Source organism: Apis laboriosa, unplaced genomic scaffold, assembly GCF_014066325.1.
Source record: "Apis laboriosa isolate Shangri-la unplaced genomic scaffold, ASM1406632v1 scaffold99_cov153, whole genome shotgun sequence".
NCBI lineage: Eukaryota > Metazoa > Arthropoda > Insecta > Hymenoptera > Apidae > Apis > Apis laboriosa.
This window is the reverse complement of record NW_025224965.1, coordinates 260,980-286,115: the sequence shown is the minus strand read 5'-3', so window position 1 is coordinate 286,115 and position 25,136 is coordinate 260,980. Positions and strand designations below refer to the sequence as shown.

Sequence of the window (25,136 nt, the reverse complement as noted above, 5' to 3'; positions counted from 1 at the left end):
AATAATAATAATGATTATATGTGTTAACACTCATTAATTATACATTAATACTCAAAAGTATCCAAGCACTTATATAGGATGATTCCTAACTCTCAAATTTCAAATATCTTTTCTTAATCTCAAATTGTTTTGTTTTCAAATCAGATAAATTAATCCATGAACAAATAGCACATATAATTATAAAAATATATAAATTATCTCTAAATTTATAAATAAACAATTCGAATTTCAAAAAATTAATACTTCAACCCATTCTTTTGTTCCAAATTTGTTCCTTCTATTAAAATTTATTATATACCAATCGGCTAAAGTTTCCGGATACTTACGAGTAGCAATGTAAATCTCGTGTCATTTTTTTTTTTTCTTAATTCTGCGCATCAAACAGAGAGAAACTTTATTTTAAGCCTCTTACCTGCCTTCCATCTTCAAAAGGGATTTACATGTTACCGGTAATGATGGCGATTCACCAAGACGCTCTGTATAAAATTAATCCTATGGAGATGCGGTCCGATCCGGAAAGGGCCACAATTAACTCAAGTTGAAATCTCTCCTACTCTCCAGACATGTCGAAGCTGCCAAAGTCGCGGAAGGAAGCCCTCGACGTCTCCAAGTTCAAAGTTTGCAAGACGAATACCGTGTGCAGGTACGCCACCCCTTCGGGATATTGTGTACTCTCCAAGCTGGCTCGGATGATTGTGTATCCTCCGCAATTGTACGTATACCACTATTAGTCGGTAGATATACGTGTGCCTGTTTCTACGAGCTGGAATGGCTCCCATCTCGCACACAAACGCGACAAAGGAAACGACCTTTCAGTTACCTGAAACGTCGTCGCCGTAACAATTACCACTGCTGCCTCTCTGTTGTCCTCTGTTCACCGCATTTCCACATCCTCTTTACTCATCCTCTCCTCCCTTCCTCCCTCTTTCTCTCTTTCTCTCTCTTCTTTACATCGTGTTTCTCCATTCCTTTAACCATCTGTCTCTTCACATTCCATTTGATTTCTTTTTGTTACTTTATTCTCGTCTCTCTCTCTCTCTCTCTCTTTCTCTCCCCCTTTCTATTCTTCTGCAAATGTGGAGAGCGACACAGATGGCGCCACTATCGAAAGTGGCACCAGTAGTTAACCGCGTGAAGCGACTTCGTGTCGTTCGGATGACTGGTGCAAAATAAACTTTGTTCCTGGCTCTGCTTAATATCCTTCCAACCGTCAAACACGGCAACTCGCACGCATACACTCGATTCGCCGGAAATTCTCTTCTTTGTCCGCCATTTCGGCGGAGAGGAAAACCGCGAACCTCTATACTCCAACGTTTCAATTCTCGTTACGAGAACATCTTCTTCAATGGAATCGTCTGATACGTTTAGTTTGCGCATTTGTGTATTAGAGGGCGCATGCATCGCTGCGTTTTAACTCGACGGAAGAACTTTCCAACGCGCGCGCAATAACTGTCGCGCGTTTCGTCTCTCTTTTCCCTCGCTTCGAAAGCGGAATTTTTGTTCGCCGAGGATACCAGTTTTCCAGTATGCTATCCGGTTGCTAACTTCGGAATCGCGTGCTACAACGGGCAAACAGAGGCGAACAACCTTTTATCCGAAACAAATAGAAAATGGAGGCTCCGTGCCATAGTAACGATACCTACAGAAAATACGAGAGGTGATCGACACGCGAATTCTTTACTGCGAGAATTACTTGGGTTTGGGTAATTGGTTTATCGGTTCCCAATTGAAGAATTTCGTTACTACGAGCGGATTCATTGTTGACGATATTGTTCGAGCCATTTATTTGACGAGAAAGAATCTTGGATTTTTCAAGTATTGAGAGATAATTGAATTCTTTTATGTGGCCTCGTATCAACGATTGTAGATCTTATGAAGAAAGTAAATTATTAAATACATGAATCTCTTGAAAATATATCAATAATTGTTATATTTTTCATGTATATTTCACTATTTGTATATAAAACAATGAGATTTAGTATTGATTGCGATTCCAGATATTGGAAGATTTTGAAATTCATGGATATAAAAATTTCACTGTATTTCATACATTTATTTAAAAAGTGAGAAGATATTTGTTATCTTGAAGATTATTCCATAATAGAGATACCTAAAAATTACGAATAATACGAAGGAATAATAGAAGGAAAATCCTATAATCCGTGCTCGAAATGAATAAATAAAAAAGACGGCATTGAAGCAATACTGTTTCGAAATAAAAGACAGACACGAAAATACAATAAAAACAATCTTTAATAAATCTTTCACAATGAAGAAACGGTAAACTGCATTATATTTTCATAAACCATCTTTAGCAATAGAAGAAACGTAATATTAAAAAAAAAAAAAGAATCCAAAAAAGATAAAACCATTTAATATCTTCCTAATAAAAATATCGCGCAACAATGGAGTTGCAAAGAGCGTTCGAAGATTAAAAATGAACAAAGAGAACAAAGGTAATCGATCGATTCATAAACTTTCAGCAAACAAATTAGAACGATCGAAACATCCCTTTCCGTGAGAATAATTCCCCGAGAATTTAATACAGTCTTCCGTCCGCTGCGATGAAGCACGACGTAAACGCGGGAAACGGATCCTCGAGTTCCGGTTTCACGAGGACGAAAACATCAGAAACGCATTCCACCGCGAAGTTTTATACGACAGTTGGAATTGTTTCCCCTGTTCAAGGACGCGTGGCATGAACATTATTTCGCGCAAAGCACCGCATTAGCCGGAAGAAAGACGATCGGTATTAGGTCGCCTCGCGATCTTTGCTCCGGATGCCGATTTACCAAGACATAGTAATGGACTCTGGCTACTTTATGCCCCATTCTCAACGACCGATCCTCTCGGAAACGATCCCCTTCCGTCGCGGGCGCAACGACTAACCCGGCTGTGAATTGATACTACGAACATTTGCTCAAGCTGTTTGGACGAGAGAAAGATCGTACTGGAAAAGCTTCTCTCGATTAGGAGCGCGCTGTGCCCCCAGTAATGGAGGATCGTATGTGTGTTCATGTGTGTGTGGACACTGGGTAACATCGCGATTTAAACCCATTTAGTAGGTTGGAACACCGGGTCCGAAGATTCTCGTTAATCCTTTCAAACGTCACAATTGATCCTTTTAACTGATAGTTTGAATTCATTATGGATAAAATAGTATTTTTTGATAGGAAATTATCGAGTAATCAAATTGATATATGTAATTATTTATTGCTCAGTGAAATTTGACAATGAAATTTTTAGATTTATCTTTTTTTATTAAGATAATTTTATTGAGTATATCCAGAAGATATGTTATGTATTTTTTCAAAGTAAATTATACGATAAATATATTTGCTTCTGGAGAAATATTGGTTATTGATGGTATCGGAGAATCTAAATTAATTTAGAATATCTTAAATAAATTAAATTGTTTATTTCATTGTTTTATTTAATTATGTTAATAAAGTAACTTTCAAACTTTCAAAAAAAGTCAAATTGAAATACTAGGATAATAGGATATTTTATTTATATTAAAATATCTTCTCTTCACGAAACTTGATTTGGAAAATCTGTTAGGTATGCGCATATACCAGATAAACCACAATAATGCTATATATAAACCACAATTATGTTTCTCTGGAATGTATATTACATGCCATCTATTAACGTAATTCAACGTGTATTACTGAGCTAATTTACTTGGATCACTAATGAGCTATCGAATATTATTAACGTGTGAAAATCACTCAAATTAGAAATATTTTAATTATTTGAAATTTTTTTCGATGATTAAAGAACAATATAATTTCAAATATATCTCAAAATACTTTTATCAATTCTACATTTATTTAATAAAATTATTCTTCATTCAGATAAATCATGTTTTATTCGAATTGGTTAATAATTAACTATGATTATCATTATATATGATATCTGCAAATAAATAAAAAGATACATTAATTAATTAATAAATATTCAAAATAGGTTCATGAAATATTTGAAATAATTGTATTTTTGAAAAGAAAAACACGTAATACATTGATTCACCATTTTATATATAACAATAGTAGAATTCAACGAGAACACTCTGTATATTCCACAATTCTGGTCTTCCTGTTCATTGTTCAAACGCACAAACCCTCTCAATTGTTTTGCAAACTATACTGTCACAGTTAGCTCGTCGATGGCTCCGACTCGAACAGTTTTACGAAAGTTTCAGCCTATTCGCTTGTTCGGTCGATTCCCTTTCGCAATCGTAAATCGAGCGTCGCCTCACAGCAACGAAAACACGTAACTATACACTCTGTAACGAAATAGCGTAGTAGAACGAGTCAGCCAACCAGTCAGCCGAAGCCAGAGTTAAATGGCTACCTATGGAAATTTAATGTCACACTTTGACCGCCTGTTACATTTGTAATTCTTCGAGTAACCGCGTGTTACAGACATTTCTGAAATCGTATATAATAGAATGAATTTATATCGATCGCAAACCACCTCCACCACGCTCCTTTTTCTTTTTTCTTTTTTCTTCCATCCTCATCCTTATACGCCTTTCCTTTTCCTCTTAACTAACTGGTTCGCGCCACAAAGTGCCGTTTACCTTCGACTCTCTATTTTTCAAACAATTTTATCATGATAACGTTCCACCAGGAATCGACAACTACCGGTGGATAAAATAGGTTAAGAGTCTTAAGTCTTGAATTCCTTTGTGTTGTGCTTCGTTATGTGGAAAAATATGCTTCCTTTTTGGCTAACACTGAGCTATGAAATCTGTGTCAAGGATAATGATGGAACGTTAAATGCGGAATGAAGGTCTCTTGGCTCTTATGAAACTTCGTTTCTGAGTTGAACGAATTTGGGAATAATTTGAAATGAGTTGAAATGCTTTTGTGTCACTTGGAATAATAGAAGAATTTGATTAATATTAAAGATTATTATATTTAGCAATATTTTTGTGAACGACATAAATGTTCAAATTGACATAAATAATAAAAATCAATTAGTCAATAAAAATTTTATAAATTTTCTGTAATTTATAAAATTGTATTATTCAAATATGTATTCAATAGAATTTACAGCTTATAATTTGTTATTTTATTGAAATTAATACTAATTGTTACATTATTGTGTAAGAAGAATATATAATCTAATTAATTTTTTTTTAATAAGTCTTTTTATAATATAAAGAATCATTTTTGCATATTACATATACTTGCAAGCAACAATATTACTATTGTCTTATAGATTCTACTATCTTACTTAACATTAATTTAAATCATTGATGTTATAACGAAGCTTCAACGGTATTACAATATAGCGACTATAAATACAGTAACACGTTATTTCCACATAGAGAAGTTACAGTGATGACGTTGCACCTGAATAGCGAATGAAACTCTCGTGATGCGCAACTACAAGAATGGCAATTTCAACAATTAATTAATTGGCATAAGTGATAATAACTGATGTTATTACTATTGTCAATTGACAAATTTTAATCACATAGAAGTTAATTAATTTTATATTTTAATCTTATTCGATATATTTTTCAATCTCAATCTTCTCGGAAATTTTATATATATATAATTTTTTAATTATTTTCAAAAACAATATGTACAATAATATACATATATCAAATATTACATAAGGAGGATTCTTGAAATTGCACAGCAATTATTCAATTTAACTATACTCAAAGTATTTACTTTAACAAGTGCCAATATATTAACAATCTTTAACATTAACGTTGAGCATTATATATGATTCTTTAAATTTACACATCACAAAATTAAAATTCTTCATGTACAAATCTACAATTTAATAAAACTGAAATAACTTGAATAAATTTCAAGCTGCACTTTAAAAATTAGAAACGAATAAAAATAGTCTTTCAACTCGCATCACGATTCGAAATATTCCACGATTCAATAATCCTTCTTTCTTTACAACGAGAGATTCCGACAATCTAATTCTTTAACTCTCAATGGTGTATGGATATCAGTGCATTCCAAATAATTCAAAGTCTCTACTGGCCACATACTCGAATCGTTTTCAGTGCAACAATACACGCTCCCAACGGTCTCCAGGCAATCGAATTTCAGCCACTCTTTGTATCGCTCTCCTTTCATCATTTTTCCCCTTATTTTTCTATCCATCGCATTTTTCCAGCGAGCAAGCCACATTGAGTTTACACGTAGATTCGTTTCTTTGCGCATCCCGCGGCGTTGTGTGCTCATGTATACATCACCAAAACGTTCAAGCTACACGGAAAAGAGCGTAATAGGTCTTCCTCCGGATTCTCAATGTAAATTTGCATATGCTCCCGCAGTTACCCGGCGACGGTCCACGCGTCTATACATATATACTCGTAAGAACGCGGCCACGCGATTTCGCGTGTCCGTTTCTTCGCGTTGAATTCCGGGAAAAATGTCCCCAATGGATACCATTAGGGTATTTGTAACTATTACTTTTAAATTACTTTTTCGCGTGATGAATTTTGAAAATATCAAACTGAAGATAATCAGTTTTTTCTTAATTATTAATTTATTTATTACAATTAAAAAGTTTGAGACACTTATTTATTTTTATCTTCATTTCAAAAATTGATTCGATTTCTGTATCTATAAGATATATTTGGATTATGGTTATATATAAAAATAAATTTAATATTTTATTCATTTCTATTTTATGTATATAGCATTTCGTTTGAAAAGAAAAGAATTGTATTGATAAGAAAAACATTGAATCAAACTTTGGATATATATTGAAAAATAGATATAAATGTTTATTTCAATAAAAAGTTTTTCTGAAAGTTAAGGAATATGGTAATAAATACCCTACGGCGTTGCAGTTTCAATCATAAAACGTCAAATTCCAAATTTTTTCACAGGATGGAAAAACCATTCCATCTCGCGTCAAGTTTTCGCGTTCGATCGTCTTTGTCGAATAACGAATCGCGTTGGACAAAAAGAACTCATTGCGTTTCATTGGATTTCGTAGAGACTAGCGGCGACCGAATTTGATTTTCCCGCGCAAATCTGTCGATCACGCGGTCTCCGCGATCCGATCGAGACTCCAATCGTTTTATTGTGAATAGCACGTGAACACGTATGTATACTTGTACCGATACACGCTTGATATTATATTTGTAGTCGAGAAGTATATTTCACTACGCTTTGCACTCCGAATCCAAGTGATACTGCTGCACGTTTTAAGCGATGAATATTCATATTTACTATGAGAATCACAGTATGTTTATAACTTTTAGTCAATTTGTTACAATTTTAAATCAATTTCTACGTAATATTTACTCGATTGTTTCATCTAAAATGAGTTGATGAATAACTTTTGCTTGTTTAGAATTTTGTATATTACAATAGTGAATTTGTAGTGAAATGTAATATTTATTAGTTAACAAAATTAATATTGAAATATTTAAGTATTTTTACTTTTTATAATTTTTTTATATTGCTATTTATATATTTGCTAATATTTTCAATTTTATACACTTTTTATAACACGTTTGACATCGTTTTACTTCTACTCTGTTCAACACCGAAACGTGTCTTATTACTTTTTTAAATCGCGATGTACACAATTGTCGGACATCATGGAAGTAGAACGATAGTCATTTTATGAGAAAGTAATAAAAATATATATATATATATATAAAATATGTATATATATTTGGAGTGCAAAGAGTTCGTTTTTCCGGTGCAATTATATGTATATACACGAGTACATGTAAGACAAATGTATAGTTTACACCGAGTTAGAGATATAATAGATAAGTTTCATTTATTTTTCGATAATAATTCTATAAAGATACATAGGCTTTATTTTATGTTAGTATGCGTAGAAGAAATAGAAACATATATGAAAAAATATATTTGCTTCTTTTCCATTTATATTTGTTACATATACATATGTACGAAATTTTATTATAAGTGCATGATTGATTGAAATACTGTACTTTGTAAATGTACAATAATTTATGTAATATTTTGAATGTATAATGTACAAATGTGTATTGTTTCGATAAAAGAAAACTGTTTTACAATTTATATAAGAGGATTGCTTACGAAGTACATTTTACATATGCTACGGATAAAAAAAGAATAATAAAGAAAATAAATATTGTAATCAATTATATGTTTAGAATTATTTCTGATAAATCTGCAAGGATGAACAATGGATGAACAAATTTTTGTTATTAGAATTTTGTCAAATTATAATTTTACAGTTATTCAATTTCAATAAATTTAAATTTTTCAGATATTATGTGATATTATTAATTTCAACAATTTTACTTAATAAGTAATCCTAAATAATCCTTCTGATAATTCACTTAAAATTATTTATCTATAAAATAAAAATTATTTTTTAGAAAAAATTCTAAAAGTTGTGTTAATTACTTTCATATCTATTAATATTAATAATATTATTATTCTTACAACAAATAATAATTGATTTTCATCTACGTAAACATTTTATACACGAAAATTATATTTTATAATTTGTGTTATAATTTATGTATAATATAATGAAAGAAATTATTTATTACAATTTTATTACTTCCTTTCTTTTTTCCATACAAATATTTATATTGATAAATAATTTTCAAATTTATTTTTTAAATGAAATTAAAATTTAAAGTAAAATGCATCCGATAATCAGCAAAGAGAACGAATTAAAATGGAAAATACATCAATTACAGGAATAAATAGAAATATAATTCACATTTGATTAAAACTACTTTCAGGAAAATCTTTCAAAGAAACGTGTATTGTTCGAACATGATTTGCCTGCGAGAATAAATTATTTTGTACGGATTAAATTGGAATATTCGATAATTTTTAATATCGTTCCTTGTCAATATAATTTTTATCAACGTTTCACGAATCGATCACAGTCTCGTGAAACATCGACGAATTTCTAAATCGTTAATCGATTCATATAAAAAAAAAAGGCGATGAAATTGAAGCATTGAAACAATGTGCAAAAGCCCTCCATATTCAAATTTAATTATTCGAGCAATTTCAATCATTCATGAGTGGCCATCGCTCTCTAACTTTCAACCATTCGTGCACAACATAAATTATAGCTAGCGAGTCAGCGCATGTTCCAGCTCTTAAATCGATTCTATTTTCTCCACCGAAGTGTATCTTCGGGCTGCAATTGTCGCGGTGATAATCAGTTTCGTGAAATCACGCAACTCGTCGAGAAGTGTCCTTTTCAAAGTTCGACCGGCTCGATGATATACAGGGTGTCCCATTTTTATCTATTTACGTAATCTTCAACATGAAAGTTATTAAAAAGAATGTTTCAAATAGAACTTAACTCTAATTCAAAAAGTATATTTTACGATGATCGTAAATTAGATTATTAGCTATAAAATTATGGATTTCAAGTTGACTTCTTTTTAATGGAACTGTATATCTTCATTTAATAAGGCTAACTTATTCTGTGACAAATTCAATGATCTATATAAGTTCATTTTCCAAGATCATTCAATATTATTTAATCCTTTGCTGATTGTTCTTCAAAATTTTTAATTTTTCTAAAATGAATAGAAATGAATAGAATGCAATTAAATACATGAATTATGTTTATTAAATTATATTTACTAAATTATTAAGTGAAATTAGTATTAATAATTCAAAATAATAATAACAAACTGAATATATATATATATGATTCATTTTAATAAAATTAATACAAATTATAAGAGTGAAAAATCAAAAATTCAAAGAAAACTCAAAACTGTCACCAATCTTAATTTTCACTTATAAATCATAAAGAACAATAATCCATAAAAATAAATATTAATATTAAAATTCGAAATTTGCAAAAAATAAAATTTATCAATTCAACTTCTAAATGAATATTCTCATTCAATAAATCATTGAATAATTTCTCTTTTTGAGAATAAATATTGATATAAATATAATAAAAATATATGATATAAATATATCATCTCTCATACATCTTTTTATTTTTCCTTCTTTCAAATATAAATAAATCTCACGATAATGACATCCGGTTAGATTATAACGAGACACCCTGTACATACACGGAAGCATGTTCGCGCGTACGATCCCCTATACATTTTACAGCGCAGCAAGTATTCCCGAAGTCGGTTTTCACCCTCGATTCCGGATCGTAACGCTCGTATTTCGACGATGCTGACTGCGAGGAATCGAAGTGGGAGAGGCATCGAACTGGCTAGGATATATCGTCGCTACAACGAGCTTCGATCACCTCGAAAGCTTTCCTCAATGGCTTCCACGCTTCGCCGTCAAGCCACGGTATAAATCGTGCCGTGTCTCTTGCCCACCGGAAACCTCGCCGCACTGATATTCTGCCTTCAAATTCCTCTCGCTAATCGAACGGAGATGCACGTTCGAACGTATATACTGTGTTACGTGTAAAGTACTTCGAAAACTCGTTTTTGCAAAGTAAAGAGGCGAGCGTGATATACGCGAGTATCTAGAAAGGGGTGGAATTGGAGTTGGTTGTTCCTCGCCTTGTCAGTCTTTAGCATACGATTTTTAATTTAAAGAAAAGCTTAATATGACAAAATTGATGTGTTTATAAATTTTATATCTCATTTTCTTTGATTGTGTATAATAATATAATATAATATAAGAAAATATAAGAAAGCTTAAATAAAAAATTATATCATTTCTTTCCATAAAAAAGTGATATATTTTAATATATTTTCTTCGACTTATTTTTTTTATAATTGTTTTTTATTTCGTTATATGTAGTTTGAAAAACAATCTATGAAAATATTATGAAGACTATATATTTCTTGTATTATATATCATGGAAAAAATATTGATTTTCAATATATTTGTTTTATTTTGATTGAGTTGAATTTATTGAATTATAGTGATCAATAATCGATATAAAGGTGAACCTCAATTTTATTTCGTGTCGTGTATATATACAAATGATTACGAATCAACGATAAGTTACATATTCGAAACTTCCACTACCTATTTCCAATATATTTTATTAAATTCTAACTTGCCAATAACGTTTCTACTACTTAAAGTGCCTTTATTGACCTAGAATACTCTGTCGTATTTCGATGATACTTCCAACTCTTTCCGCTCCATCGTTAGAATTTTTCTTGGAAACTGGGTCTCATCCATATTACGAAACATCGTATACAATAGATCTAAATATCTCTGCTAATATGATTCGAGCCCGAACAGACGAGTGAGGGACAAGAGGAAAAAAGAAGGAGATATGATAAGAGGGACAAGAGCAAAAGAGAGAGAAAGATACATTGAAGAAGCGATTGCTGCGTGTGAGCACTTCTGAAGCTTTAATTAGCCATGGATCAAAGGTATGGTTAATGGAAGCCAGAGATACCGATCTGTGACGGAGATGCACTTTGAGAAAAAGAATCGAAAGTAGCGGCGTAGATTTGGAATGAGAAAGATTACGGTTTAAATTTTCGAAACCAGATCATAGCCATACGATTCATCGATTTTTTTTCAAATATACGGAGAGACAATCAATGTGGATGATCTGTTTTTTTGCAATGTGAATTAATAAGTAAGTATTTATATGATTATATTTATAATTGTTCTTTTATATTTATTGTTTCTAGAATAAATTAAATAAATTTATATTTATTATATATATAATTTCTTTTTAAGTTTGTCAGTTAGAATTAAAATTTATAATGAAGTTGAAATTTAATTAAATTCTTAAATTTCTTTTTCAGAATCTCTTACATAATTCTTCTCAAACATTTTTAATTTTAAATCAAAAGATTGCAACGGACAATTCATTATTGTCATTTGCAAATTTATCTTGCATATAATTATTTTATATAACTATGTATTAATAATTGTATATCTTAAGACTTAAGTTTTATATCAAATACTTTTAATCTCTTGAAGAAGAAAATAATTTCCTTTAATAAAATTCTGAAGAAAATACTTACTTTTATATTGTATACGTAACTTTATTATTCAATATTAATTACGATCAAAAATATTTATTTACAACTTTCATTTTACTTTTCAAATCGTAAATAATTGATACAAAATAGATATCTACGAATCATCAAATCAGCTATTCCCATAAATAAGTTAAACGTTCGAATCCTTAATCCCACACGTGCAAAAATCATACTAATTTCAGAAAAAGAGACAGGCCTGAGTTTCTATCCCTGGTGGTCAATTACTTTAGAAATTGTCGGTCGTTTTATACGAGACGAATTGTTTTTCACTGATCATAAAAGAAGCCGGGAAACGGTGGAAGGTACATAACGATAGTTCGTAAGAAGCCTCGTTTCAACGAGGAGTTGGCCCTTTTCATGGATCAGACTGGTCGGCTCCATCGATGGAAAGGGGATCCTCGTTCCTTGTATATTTCTTTCACGACTGTGGCTTCGAACTTTACCACTGAATCAGCTCTCGGCCGGAAGATGTTCCAATGTTCGTTGATTCTTTCCCAACATCGAATCTCTCGCGATTCTGAGAATTCCGCCGTTGAATAAAGTACATAAAACCGGGAACCGCCATCATAGCGCGATGATTCGACAAAAAAAGATATATCGATTTCGGTTGTACCGGGATAGCTGTTGGATTCCGGTTGAAGGTATCGATGTGGAGTACGTTTCGTAAATAGCTTTATCGCAACACAGATTTACAAACTTTCTTGAGCACTTTGGCGAGTGCTAAAATAGATCTGACCCGAGCCACCAAGAAATATATGATACTTTGAATAAAATTTTTGTATTTGTCCAATAATTTTAAAAAAATTGCATTGATTTCTTTTAAATGAATTTTAAAGAAATCAAAATTGTTTAATTTTTATTATAGAGAGAAACTGGTTTTCGATTAAACGTAGATTGTACAAATAACGAATGATAAAAAATGTTGAATAGCTTATTTTGAATCGTGCAACACTTGTCCAAATCAATTTTCGCGAAAATCAATATTTGCGAGGGTGTTGAAGCCCAGTTACTGTCAACGTAAAAGCATACAAATGATTGCATTCGTTTGCAAACTAATCTTATTTTCAAAAAATCTAACATTTCTAATCGTTAAATAAAATCACTTTCGATAAAATTTATCGAAAATTTGAAAAATTGAATATACGTGCAATTTTTTTAATTAAGATAAGCATTGCAGAACAAACTTTATTTTAAAATGATTTTATAATATAAAAAAAATTCAATCGATATTATCAATTATACTCCAAGCAGAATAATTGTGTATATAAAGAAGTAACCAAACAGAAAATCCCTCTCTGACAGTTTTATAAATAATCCATCACAATTTGAGGTCTCCAATATTAGAGACACGCAATTTGTTGAATTCACACATCTATCTTTTCTATTATATTATATAATACGATTAATCGAAAGTTTTAAAAAATATTTTTTAAAATTCCAAATTCTAAAAAAATTTCAAATCTCATTGTTTATAAATACTAATATTAGTTTTCTACAATGTTTATATAATAATTCATCAAAGATTTCCAAATTCCATTTCGTCATCAATTTCAAAAACATAAAAAATTTCACCACCACTAAATCCACGATTTCTGGTTCTGCCAATATGAACCCTTTCCTTGCCTAACATTTCAGCCAACCAGTGAGCAGAGCCAGTAACCATCCTAGCAATCGAGTCAGCTGGCTCCATGACCACATAAAACGCCACCTATCGTCGACAGATTGGAAATAATCGGAATAAAGTGATTCCCCGGAATAATAGCTGGGGCCCTCCCTGTGTCCTGATTCTCGAATATGAGGTAAGAGAAACGAGACTGCAGGAAGAAAGAGAAGAAACGAAAAAGAAGAAGAACGAAACGGGAAATGTTGGTGCAGAATCACATTGTAGCATCCAGGTCAACAATATATGGATATACCATTCCGCTATTGGGATAGATAATGGAACGTCGAATAAACAAGTGAGCGCACGAGAAAAAAGTAAGGATTCAGTACTATGATTTTTATTTTGCAGCATCATTCGTCATTATACGCTTTTCCTCTTCATTTTTCCTCTGGATAAGATTTCTTTGCATTATTTATTTCGAAATGACTAGCGATTGTTATCTTTAATGAGGGAATGTGTATTTTCGTGTTTTCCTTGTTGAAGGTTATGAATTTTATAAAAGAAGAGTATATTTACGCGAAGTATCAAGAAATTTAATTCCATATTTCAAAATTATTATTCACTTTATAATCAATTATTATTATGAAAATGTGCAGAATGAATAATCAATCATTCTATATACATATTTCCAACAACAAACAATATAACATAAAATTACGAATAATAATTGCAGAAAGAAAATCTATTTTAATAAGCACATACACCAGAAATAATTAATACTATTAATTAACATAATTACTTTTTCTAAAATGCAAATACAAAACTTTAAATTTCCAAAAACATATCAATATAAGAATCAATATGAAAATTCTTCAAATTGAAAATAACACTCTCTTAAGATTTAAGACAACCGTTACAATGAACAATAAAGAAAAGAATAAAAAAAAAAGATAAGTAAAAATAATGAAATATTTATAATCTCTAATATTAGAAGAAAGAACAACATTGAATTTTAAACGACATATAAATTAACACTACAAGTGGATAGTACTCCCGATGAGAAGTGTCCGCAAGAAGTTGGTGCAGCGACGAGTACTTATATACCCGTCTTACTTCACTCTTGGATTAAGTGGTATATTCAGAAGAAGAGTCGGTTCTCGGATATTATTAATGCGGTAAATTACTCAGCGAGTTCCGTTGCGTCTTCGGCTCCCTTCTTTCCACGATATTCACTATTTCCTCGCGCATCTTTCTCTCGAGGGGGTGAAGCATAAATTTATAGCCGCGCAAAAGGCGCGTCAGGGGAAGGGGAGCAGGAGGAACACCTCCCCTCGTTTCGCATAATATCTGTCGGAAGTGAGGGCGTGTAAACCGGCGCGTTGCTCATCGCTCAAACGATGACAAGTGATGCTGACTGATGTTCGCCGCCTCCAATCGCCTCCTCTTCCTTCTGGCGCCCGACGCCCTCGATGCTCGCGAGAGGAAACGGCCTCTTAATGGAGCGTGCCGTGGAAAAGGCGCTCAGATCCAGTGCAAAGCGTAAACGCGACATCATTTTAAGCATGTGCACGCGTTTCCGCTTTAAAGGGGAAAACGCTTTGACCCGTGTGAAGCCTCGAACGAGGTATCATCTTAGGTCTTGAAATTGAATATGGTGAGTTTTAATTGGAACGATACAGATTTGTTTTTAAGTGAAATTAGAGAAAGATTGTAAACGAAAATCGTATACTTTTAAACAAACGTTTATTATTCTGTGATGCGTTCTTTTTCTTGGGTGTATTGGATGTTGATAGAAAATGCAATTGCTATAATGATTTTCTTCTTAAATGGAAGAATCTTAATGTTAAATTATTTTAAGAATGTTATTACCTTTTTTAGAATGACACGAGCAATTAATCCATGTAAAAAATTGTATGTAAAAAATCAATCATTGATGAATTTGAGAGGAAAAAAATTTCTCGTCGAATATTACAAAATTCTTTTGTAATAATTTTTTGTTTAATTTTATCTGCAATATGTATCTCAGTTATTGATTGTATTCTATATATAAATTTTAATATTTTACAGATTCATGAAAAAGTATTTAATTTTCCATAAGCCTTAAAACAAATCCGATCGACATATATATTTGCATTCATATTTGTCAGAAATATTAATAACTGAACTATCTCGAAAAAATCATCGGCACAAAGTTTTGAAAAAAATTGAAGCATTCCCAATAAAATAGTTTGTGCATCGTTTGAAAATAAATGAATGAAATAGAATGTCGGAACCGTCCCTATTTTTGGAATTCTTTGCAGTGTGCATTCAAAAAAAAAAAAAAAAAAAAAGTGTAGATCCGTTTCTAACGAATCGAAAAGCCAGAACGATAGTTTTATTTCATACTTTCTAGTGATCAGAGAATTGTAAAAGTGGATTGCTACCAGGCAACAGGTTCGCTGAATAAATGACCTAACTTTTTTTTTCAAATAGTTTGTGTCGATAAAAAAAAACGTACATAACGTATGTATGGAAATGGGTGGGGCATACTGTTACATCCACGATTGAAAAGCTAGCCTCATCGGGTCAAAGGTTCAAACGATATGAGCATTCATTCTATCGTGTCGTTACACTTGAAATATTGTATTTTTTTTTTTCAAAATTCAAATTCAGCAAAGCCTCAAATTTACCACCATAAAATTGGAGGATTTAATGTATATATCATTGATGTTATATACAGGATATGCCAAAAGTGTAACTTGGAGATTCCTAAAATGATTTTGAGCAACAGTTTTTCTTTCGTTACGGCTTTGTTAACGGAATTATTAATAATAAAAAAAACATTAATCAATCACAGAGCATAAATTAATCAAGTCATAAGAATAGTGTTGAATACGTGTCATCTATCAAACATGAATAAGTCTTTGAAATACGTGTCAAAGAATTTGATTTTTCTTGGAAAAATAAAATTCGGATAATGATAGTATTTGTGAAATTAAATAATATAAATAATATTTTTATAAATAATAACATTGGAAATTTGTCATATTTAATTGATTTAATTTTGAATTTTGAGAAATTATAACATATTAATAAATATAATAATATTATTTGAAAAGTATTTATTATATTATAATTAAATACTTAAGTAATATTAAATAATATTCATTTATAAAAGTGAAATTAATGTCAACGTAATAATTATTTTGTTTTCCGCTTTAATTATAAACTAGCAATTATTCATATAAAATATTAAATAAATCATTTTCACATGCTTTATCCTTAAATATTGTTGATTTCATTTTGTATTATTATATAATTTCTCGTTAATTAAATCTTCTTTATAAATTAAATTGTGTAATAATTTTCATACACAGAGTAATATCTTTTGATTCATTAATGCTTTCATACATATATATTTATTATATATATATAATCACATTTAATAAAATTTATAATCATTATATTATACTTTCCAGTCAATGAATTAATATACAAATTATTCGAAAAATTTTAATGCAATACGATAGTTTAAGTTTAATAATATCAAATTAATTATTTCGTATATTGGATTTTCAGTATATATGTTTATTTTAATTAATTGATATCCACGATTATAAATCAAATAAAATATTCTAACATTTCATGTTAGTATATATATATATAATATAATCTATATTAAGATTATATTTTTTTTCTTAACGAACATATTACTTCATCATGATCCCTTTAAACTTCTTATCGCTTTCTTTCGAATTAACATCATTCAACGATTATATTATTGTTTTTTGTTTCAAATGAATTCAATCCATTCAACGATTCGCTCTGCGTTTATTCGAGAAACTTTCGAACAAGATAAACCAAACGCATAGCGCGATATGCTATTTATGAAACTGCTTGCCCGTGTAAAAGTATATGATTCTTTACCGTGATATCCGGGATGAATCTCGAAATCGATTCCAACGAATGCTCCGTGAAAATGATTAATGTCCTCAAAAATGAAGAATGTAATAGTTCGCCGCTTATCCTCGAATCGTTTTATCTCGTTAACGGTAGGCAACAAAGTTTCTGATGAAACGTTTCAAAATGAAATTCCGTTTGTTTCACTCTTTTTGTTGAAAAAGAACGAATAAAGTTACGGCAAACGCCAGTTCTCAACGGAATACGATAAATTTTAACGGCAACGGCTTTTAATGCTATATTAAAATTATCCTTGCATGTTAATATTAAAAACTTTAATGCAAATTTAATTTATCAATATATTAGGATAAAAATATTATATTTTATTTAACAAGTTAATATTTGACAAGGATTGAATAGAAAATTAATGAAAATATACATAAAAATATACATAAACAAAAAATATAAAATCAATCGTATGAATCAATTTAATAGGTTTAGTCTTGGATTTTCAACACTATTAATATTCCTAATAATTTATTACTACGAATTTAAAAATACACACTACCATTGAGAAAAAATATCTATAAGCTTTGAATAATTCTGAAAATATCAAAGAAATCTATTTCGATCTTCCGTAGTTCAAGCAAGCAGTAATCTTCAAATCCGAACGAACAGCAGTTTACAAGTCTTCAATATCGTAGTCCTCTTTTCTACGATTTGCACGAGATACGTATAAACTATTAATACAAGTCTCTATATTCTTAGTTTATACAACAACAAACGATTACATTGACGCAAAGAAAACTTGTTTATTCTTTTCTTATTTCCACATTAATCAGATTATCCTTCGTCCAAAAATTCTATCACACATAGGTATATTATATTCGAGCGTATAAATTAATCGGGAAAACTGGAAATCATGCGCCAAAATTCTGGGCGGGGATTCAAGGTGAACACGTTCCAGGGGAAAAAAATTTTGCGAACAAAAGCACATAGAAAAATTCGCGTATGAATCAGAATCAGTGAAAAAAGAACGATGAAAGGGATACGCTCAAGAATTCCCACTCGATTTTCTTTTACTGGCCCGTTCACCGATTCACAATATTGGAATTCAGCTCTGTTTGCCGGTGTTATGTACTTGCCGTGCGTAATTCGTTTCACGCCGCGTTCGTCCTCAAAGCTTCGCGTGTTGTCGCGTCGTATAAATTAAATTTTCGAATCGTGATATCTTGCAAATGATCGATCTGTGTCCTGTACATTCCTCGTCTCGCCTCTAAGAATGTGTCAAATTAATTTTAATATGACGAATCACCTTCGTTTTATGTGTGTTTGTTGATGTTATGTTAAGGAGTAAAGGATAGAGGGGATGGGAGAGAAGAGGAAAAGAAGTGGATAGGAAGATGAAAATTAATTTACTTTATTAGAAGTTCAATTTTGTGAAATGAAGTTATTTCCCTTGCTAATTGTTGATTTAATTTCTCCGTCATTTAACCTTTTTCTTTAGTGTTTTCTTCTTTCCGCCTCTTTACGGAATAAATGAGTGAAACGTGTAGAAAAAAGAAATTAGGAATTAAAAATATTATGAAACGTGAGTTTTTTGTTAATTAAGGAGTTTCAATGCTATTTTACGTTAATAAAATAATTAGTTTCGTGTCATTTGATGATTTAATAATATATGTGATTTATTTTAAATAAAGTGCATCAAAATTATGAAAAAAAAATAAGAAATAAAAATAAAAATTGTCTGATCAATACAATCTTTCGTTTTAATATCATGTTTTATTTCATAATGATATTATTTCAATAATTGGTTTATAAATATATTAATCAAGTTTCTTTTAATTCGTTTTTCCTTGTCTCTTGTAGAATAAAATTACAATTAAGTTAATATATGAATTTACAACCTGATTTTATCTTTAAAGTTGCAAATACAATACATGCATATTTTCTACATAAAAATATGTTTAATTGGTAAGTTTATTCTTCGTGAAACAAAAGATTTCACTCTTTGATCAATAACAATAGAACACAATTACTCTATCTTTTCCTTATGCGTATTCGAGCGAATACTTATCAATATAATAATAATAATTATATTCATCAGCTATTCAAAGAGCTATTTCATAAAATTTTCATAATTATAATTCTCTAATTATCTGTTGTCCGTCGTTTCAGATACTTTAATATATCGTAAAATTGAACTCGTATAAATGGAGGAAGAAACAATATCGATGAAAAGCATTCAATGGTTAAAACCAGATTTCCGTTATCGTGATATTGGTTCTATCGCTATCTATCGTTTTAAAGCTAAGCTATTATTAGCGGATAACGTTGTACGTGAAACCAACCGATAGATTATTTTTGAAAATCACAATTGTTACGAAACGTGTAAAATATTATTATTTTCAAATTATATCAATACAATATATTATTATTTTTTCTATCTAAAATATTTTATGAAATATTTTAAATCAAATAAATTTTAATAATATTGTACAAAATTTTGATAATTTAATATCTTTTAAATTTATGAAAGTAGAAAAATTTTCTCCTCTAAGCTTCTTTGAAAGTTTAGAAAGAACATAGCACTTAAAGAAATAATTCTAAAGATATCAAAACTCTTAAATACAAAACTTCTAAAACACAACAATAAAACATACTTTTTTACCTTGGATATAATACAATAAATAGCAAATCAATCTCACGGATAGATAATTCCTTAAACAAACATTCTTATAAAAGAATGCTATTAATCGTCTCCTTTTTTTTTCATTCTTGTTAATACACGTACATCCGTCATCAGTTTTATCCGCTCCATTTCTTCCGTTTCCGTACATCCTTTTTTCCCTCTCTCTCTCTCTCTCTCTTCCTCTTCGCGACACTGCGATTAATACTCCGTAAAAACCGTGCTGGAAATGTATCGAATCACTCGACCAACGACTACAACGACTGTTTCTATTCCATTGTCGCACATCGAATAATTAATAACGAACGGAAATACGTTACGTTCGAGAGCCGGTTAGAAGAGAAATACAGGTAAATCGGTGTCGCGTGGCTTGATAAAACCAGGATTGTTTTATATCGTACGTAAGCCCTCGCCCGAACCACGTCGATCGTTAAACGGATTATTTAACGTATATACAGCCATGAATTTGCCCGCTTATGCGGCTGCGGTTCCCGTACGTATTATAGCCGCAACGAACGTGACCCCCCTCCTCTTCAACTCTCCCTCCCTCCCTCCAATTACCGTAATCGATGTTTAACGTTTATTGTCGAACTGTGTGTATACGACTTTTGATGTCCATAAACAGAATCATGGATATTTGGTCAAGATTGTTGGTCAGTCAGGATGACAAATTTTGAGAATATTGTATTTTTACGTTGTTTGTAAAAATGTGAAATATTTGTGGAGGATAGATTCTGAATATCAAAATGATGAGAAAAGTTTATATACATGTACGTTAAGAGGTTGGTTAAGGAGTTGGAAGCATTTTAAGCATTTCGCGGTAGATGAAGCGAGATAGGAACAGAGTGCAAGGGGGATAGAAGAAGTCTCATTCTATTTCTGTCTTGCTTCGTCTAATGGAAACGAAAGAAGAACAATTCGAAACGATGAATATAATGAATGCCAATTTGTGTATTTATGGATATAATTAGAGAGAAATTCGAGTATTATTTATTTTGAATTTTTTTTTTATAAAAATTGGATAATTAATTTAAATCGTTTAATTTTGAATATTATCTTTATACGATTCGCTATCGAAGAAAATAGTTCTTCCAGAATCGAGTTTTAAACTAATTCTCATTAGTGTTTAATCGTATAAAAAACGCATTAAACAACATGAGAGATTTTGGTTTCCATTTGCTTATTAAACTTTTTATTAACTCATTCATTAATAAAAAAAAAAAAAAACAGACACACACAAATGAAGATTTACTACAAAGCATTAATCTACATGAGTAATATATCCATTTAATCAATGGAATTAAATATAAATTAGATATAAACGAGATAGAAATAAGATTATACAGAGAAAATTTTTCGTTGATGAAGTTAGAATAATTCTACCACTCGTATTCATCAGATTGTGTGACCAACAAGCTTTTTCCTTCGTCAAAATTTCGAAAAAGTAGAATTTTTCGTAATATTTTATTATTCTTTTTCATATTAGAACATCTCGTACAGTCTTGCTCAATGTATATTTGATTCTTTATCTTTCTAAAATACGTAAGTTTACGCGTGACTAGCTACTTTGCTAAGGAATCAACGTTTCGACGAGACGTCGTCAGAAGGAATAAATAATTCTGAGGAACGAGGTAAAACGTCACGGTAAATGCAAAGATCGATCGGGCTTATGGCGTACTTTGCGACGGGAGCCATTTCGAGTTTACTGCCGACTGAGCGTCCGTACGATTTACTCCGATTCTATTTGCGATATTACAAAGACGAATTTCATTGGGTCTTTGATGTCCAAGAAAAATTACCTCGAGGATGAATCATCGTCCTTAAATTTAAATAAAAATCATTTCAAGATATTTTTATAGTGTATATATATATATTTTTTAAATATGAATCAAGAATTATTAAACAAATGCAATTTTCTATGAAAAATTAGTAAAGTCAATTAAAAATTAGCTTATTTATTCTCTTATCAAATTTGTTACTGCTCGAGGAGACAATTTATTAATATTGGAAATTTATTTTGTGTTTCCTTCCATTTTATTCCCAATATTTCACTATTTTATATTAATTTTCCCAAAAAAGATGTTTTGACTATAAGTTTATACTTCATTTTAGCCAATTAAGTAAAAGTATCTTAGCAAAAATCTTTTATCTTTACCTTTCTTATTCAACAATTGATACTGATAAACTTTTTCATTTATCAAAATCAATACCCGAAAACACAAAAAAATATAATTTCTCACCCCTGTGATGGGGAAAGTGTGATATCACTGTTTGGCAAGGAACATAGCAATAATAAATAAAATAATCGAAAGGGTTGATGCGAAACAGTTTTCACGGATGGGCAAAGCTGATGCAGAACGAATATACCGCGAGTGGATGCATCTTGATGAGACACCGATGCCGATCTCGAGAAGAGAAGACAGCAGGGGTAGCAACAGCGAGAAGCCAGCCGAGGGAGGGGAGAATTGGAAGCGAGCGAAACGGAGAATCGAGTCTCGATGCACTGCGGAGACAGCGTAAACCATCGGTCTTGCCGCGGTTTTCCAAGATCCTCGAGTTTATCTCGGGGAGTTTATCTTCACGAACGGCAGGCAAGTGATCTAAGTTTCATCCGGCCCGTCAGGACTCGGGGCTATTCGGCTGTTGGTTATCTTTCAGTGGTGTCAAGAGCCTTGCGCCCAACGCGGCCCTCGATAACGCCCTTTTCGCGTAGTTACACGACAATCTATCACGTTACCAAAAACCTACTTTGTACTCGTGCATAATGTTCGTGTGCGAGCACGTTATTGAACTTGTACGCTGTTGAGCAGAGGGGGGGATGAGTATGCTACAAGTACGTAGTTCGTTATCGAGGGAAGATTTGGTTAATTTCAGAAGATGTGATTAAGGATAAATTAATCGATTGATATTGGGGGATGGAGTGTGTTTGAAGGGTGAATAGGAGGAAGGAGGATGATCTGGTTTAAGTTTAGTATCATTTATTCTTGTTCGAGGATTGGAGATCAAAGATAGATTGAATTATGTTGATTTGTTTAGAGAATTTTTATGAGAAGAATTAACAGAATTAATAAAGGTATGTTTGAAGAATTGAAACATTATGATGTACTTTCCTTTGGATATTTTATTTTGCATATCGTGTGGATTAAATTTTCTAAACTTTCTTAATCTAATTATCAGAGATAAGTAAAGCAGATTAGATTAAATTTTAAATCATTATAATTTATTGTAACATTACTAATGGTTCAAAATTCTATAAAAATTCTTCTTCTCGAATAATGAAGCGCAGAAAGAAATTATTATTTCACGTTGACACGAAGAAGTTATCAATTTTTCGAATATAATACAATTTTTGAAGTTGAGAATACATGTTCTTTGAATACATTACTTTCGTACTCTTTTGTATTCGCAGATAAACAAATTTTAGATTTGTATATTTATGTTTGCCTTTTGTTATCACGTTCAAAGCAGTACAACAACGAAGAGAGTTAGAATATGAGTAAACACAACACAAGAAAACTAAACTATTAATACCTAAATGTATTTGAAGAAATACGTTTAAAATACGACAAAGATATTCTAGATCATTTGAAATCATTACGTGTAATATTTTATTAAACTCTCCTTTTCAACCAAACTCATAGCTTGTAACCCATCGTTACAAAGCTCGAAATAAAATAAAATTTAAACCTTTACCTCCCAAGATTCTGACACATACAGAATTGAAAAGAAAGAAGAAGAACACGACGATACGTTGTTCGTACGTAACAATCGTGGACGATAAAAACGTATCGAACAGTGGCTGGATCGAGAAGGTGTCCGATGGCCTGCCATTGCGAATGAATGGACAGAGCGAAACGTCAGAGTATAAAGGGGTTAAATTTGCTTTCTTCGGCGTGGTCTCCTTTCCAACCGATTCAAAGGCATCGACCCCGTTAGGGCCCCCCCCGAGTTATTAGTTATCAGCCGTTTCCCACGGCGTTGTCAATGTTCCCTCTCATCCAGGCCCGGATTATTGATCGGCCGTTCGGAAGATTCCTGGCACCGTGGGTCACTTCTGTTAGACTGCTCGTCCAGCAGGAAACGGAGTGGTAGTTATCCCCGGAAAAGAAGATCGGCCAACGAACTTATCGATTGTACTTTCTCGACTCAGTACAGGCGTCTGCTGACTATTGCACACCGGCGCGGATCAAAGGTACTCCAAACCCTAGCGATCCTCGTCAAATCTCGTCGTGTCTGCCGATCAGACACTCGTCCTTTCTTTGTCCCGTTCCCTTATTCCTTGTACCTCGTATGGATAATACAAGATGGTACGACAATTGTCCGAGTAACACTGTTCAAGTAATCGTAGCAAGGAATAATCTTTTATCGATGTGTAATCATATTATTATTCACGAAATTAATCAATTATTAATCCAGTCTACTATTATCCAATATTGTTTTCAGAATGGAAAAGAATCATCGAGGATTCAGATGTTTAAGAAGGGATATTCTGATTATTCTAAAATCGAGTGGAATCCAGTGGAAAATTTTCGTAATAAAAATAAAATTACAAGAAGAATAAATATCATACATTTGAATGGACAACATAATAATTTGTTGTTTATAATTTTCCAAGAGATATAAAATTGACCGTGGTCACATCCAGCGCTAAAACAAGTAAGTGGTAATTTTATCACGACAGATTGGACTTTACGGATCTCGTGGAGTAATCGGCATACATTAACGTCACCGTTGACGTGAATTCGAGATTTGGAGCATCGACCGCGATAGAAACGCTCGAACGACGAATAAGTCCGCCCGTTCGAGTTAAGTGTACACGAGTCATACTCGAACGCGTTCGAAATGGTCATCTTCCGCTCCGGTAAACACGGCGAAATGTTGATCCATCGAATCTTGGTCAACCGGTGGGCGTAGAAGATCGTGCTTGGACTTTAGGTGTGCTCGTTTCGCGTGAAAACCACCGATTATTCTCTTTGTATCCACTTTAGATAATTATCCTT

The 25,136-nt window shown here is 31.6% G+C and overlaps 1 protein-coding gene across 1 annotated transcript in view; it reads left to right on the top strand.

Annotated features, from left to right (window-relative positions):
• Positions 1-24,658, top strand: part of LOC122719697 — a 200,775-nt gene extending 176,117 nt beyond the window's left edge. The window contains exon 6 of the mRNA XM_043945740.1: positions 24,580-24,658. Within this exon, the coding sequence (XP_043801675.1) occupies positions 24,580-24,614 (35 nt within the window). The 3' untranslated portion in view covers positions 24,615-24,658. The remainder of the gene's footprint in view (positions 1-24,579) is intronic.
• Positions 24,659-25,136: the final 478 nt, after the last annotated feature.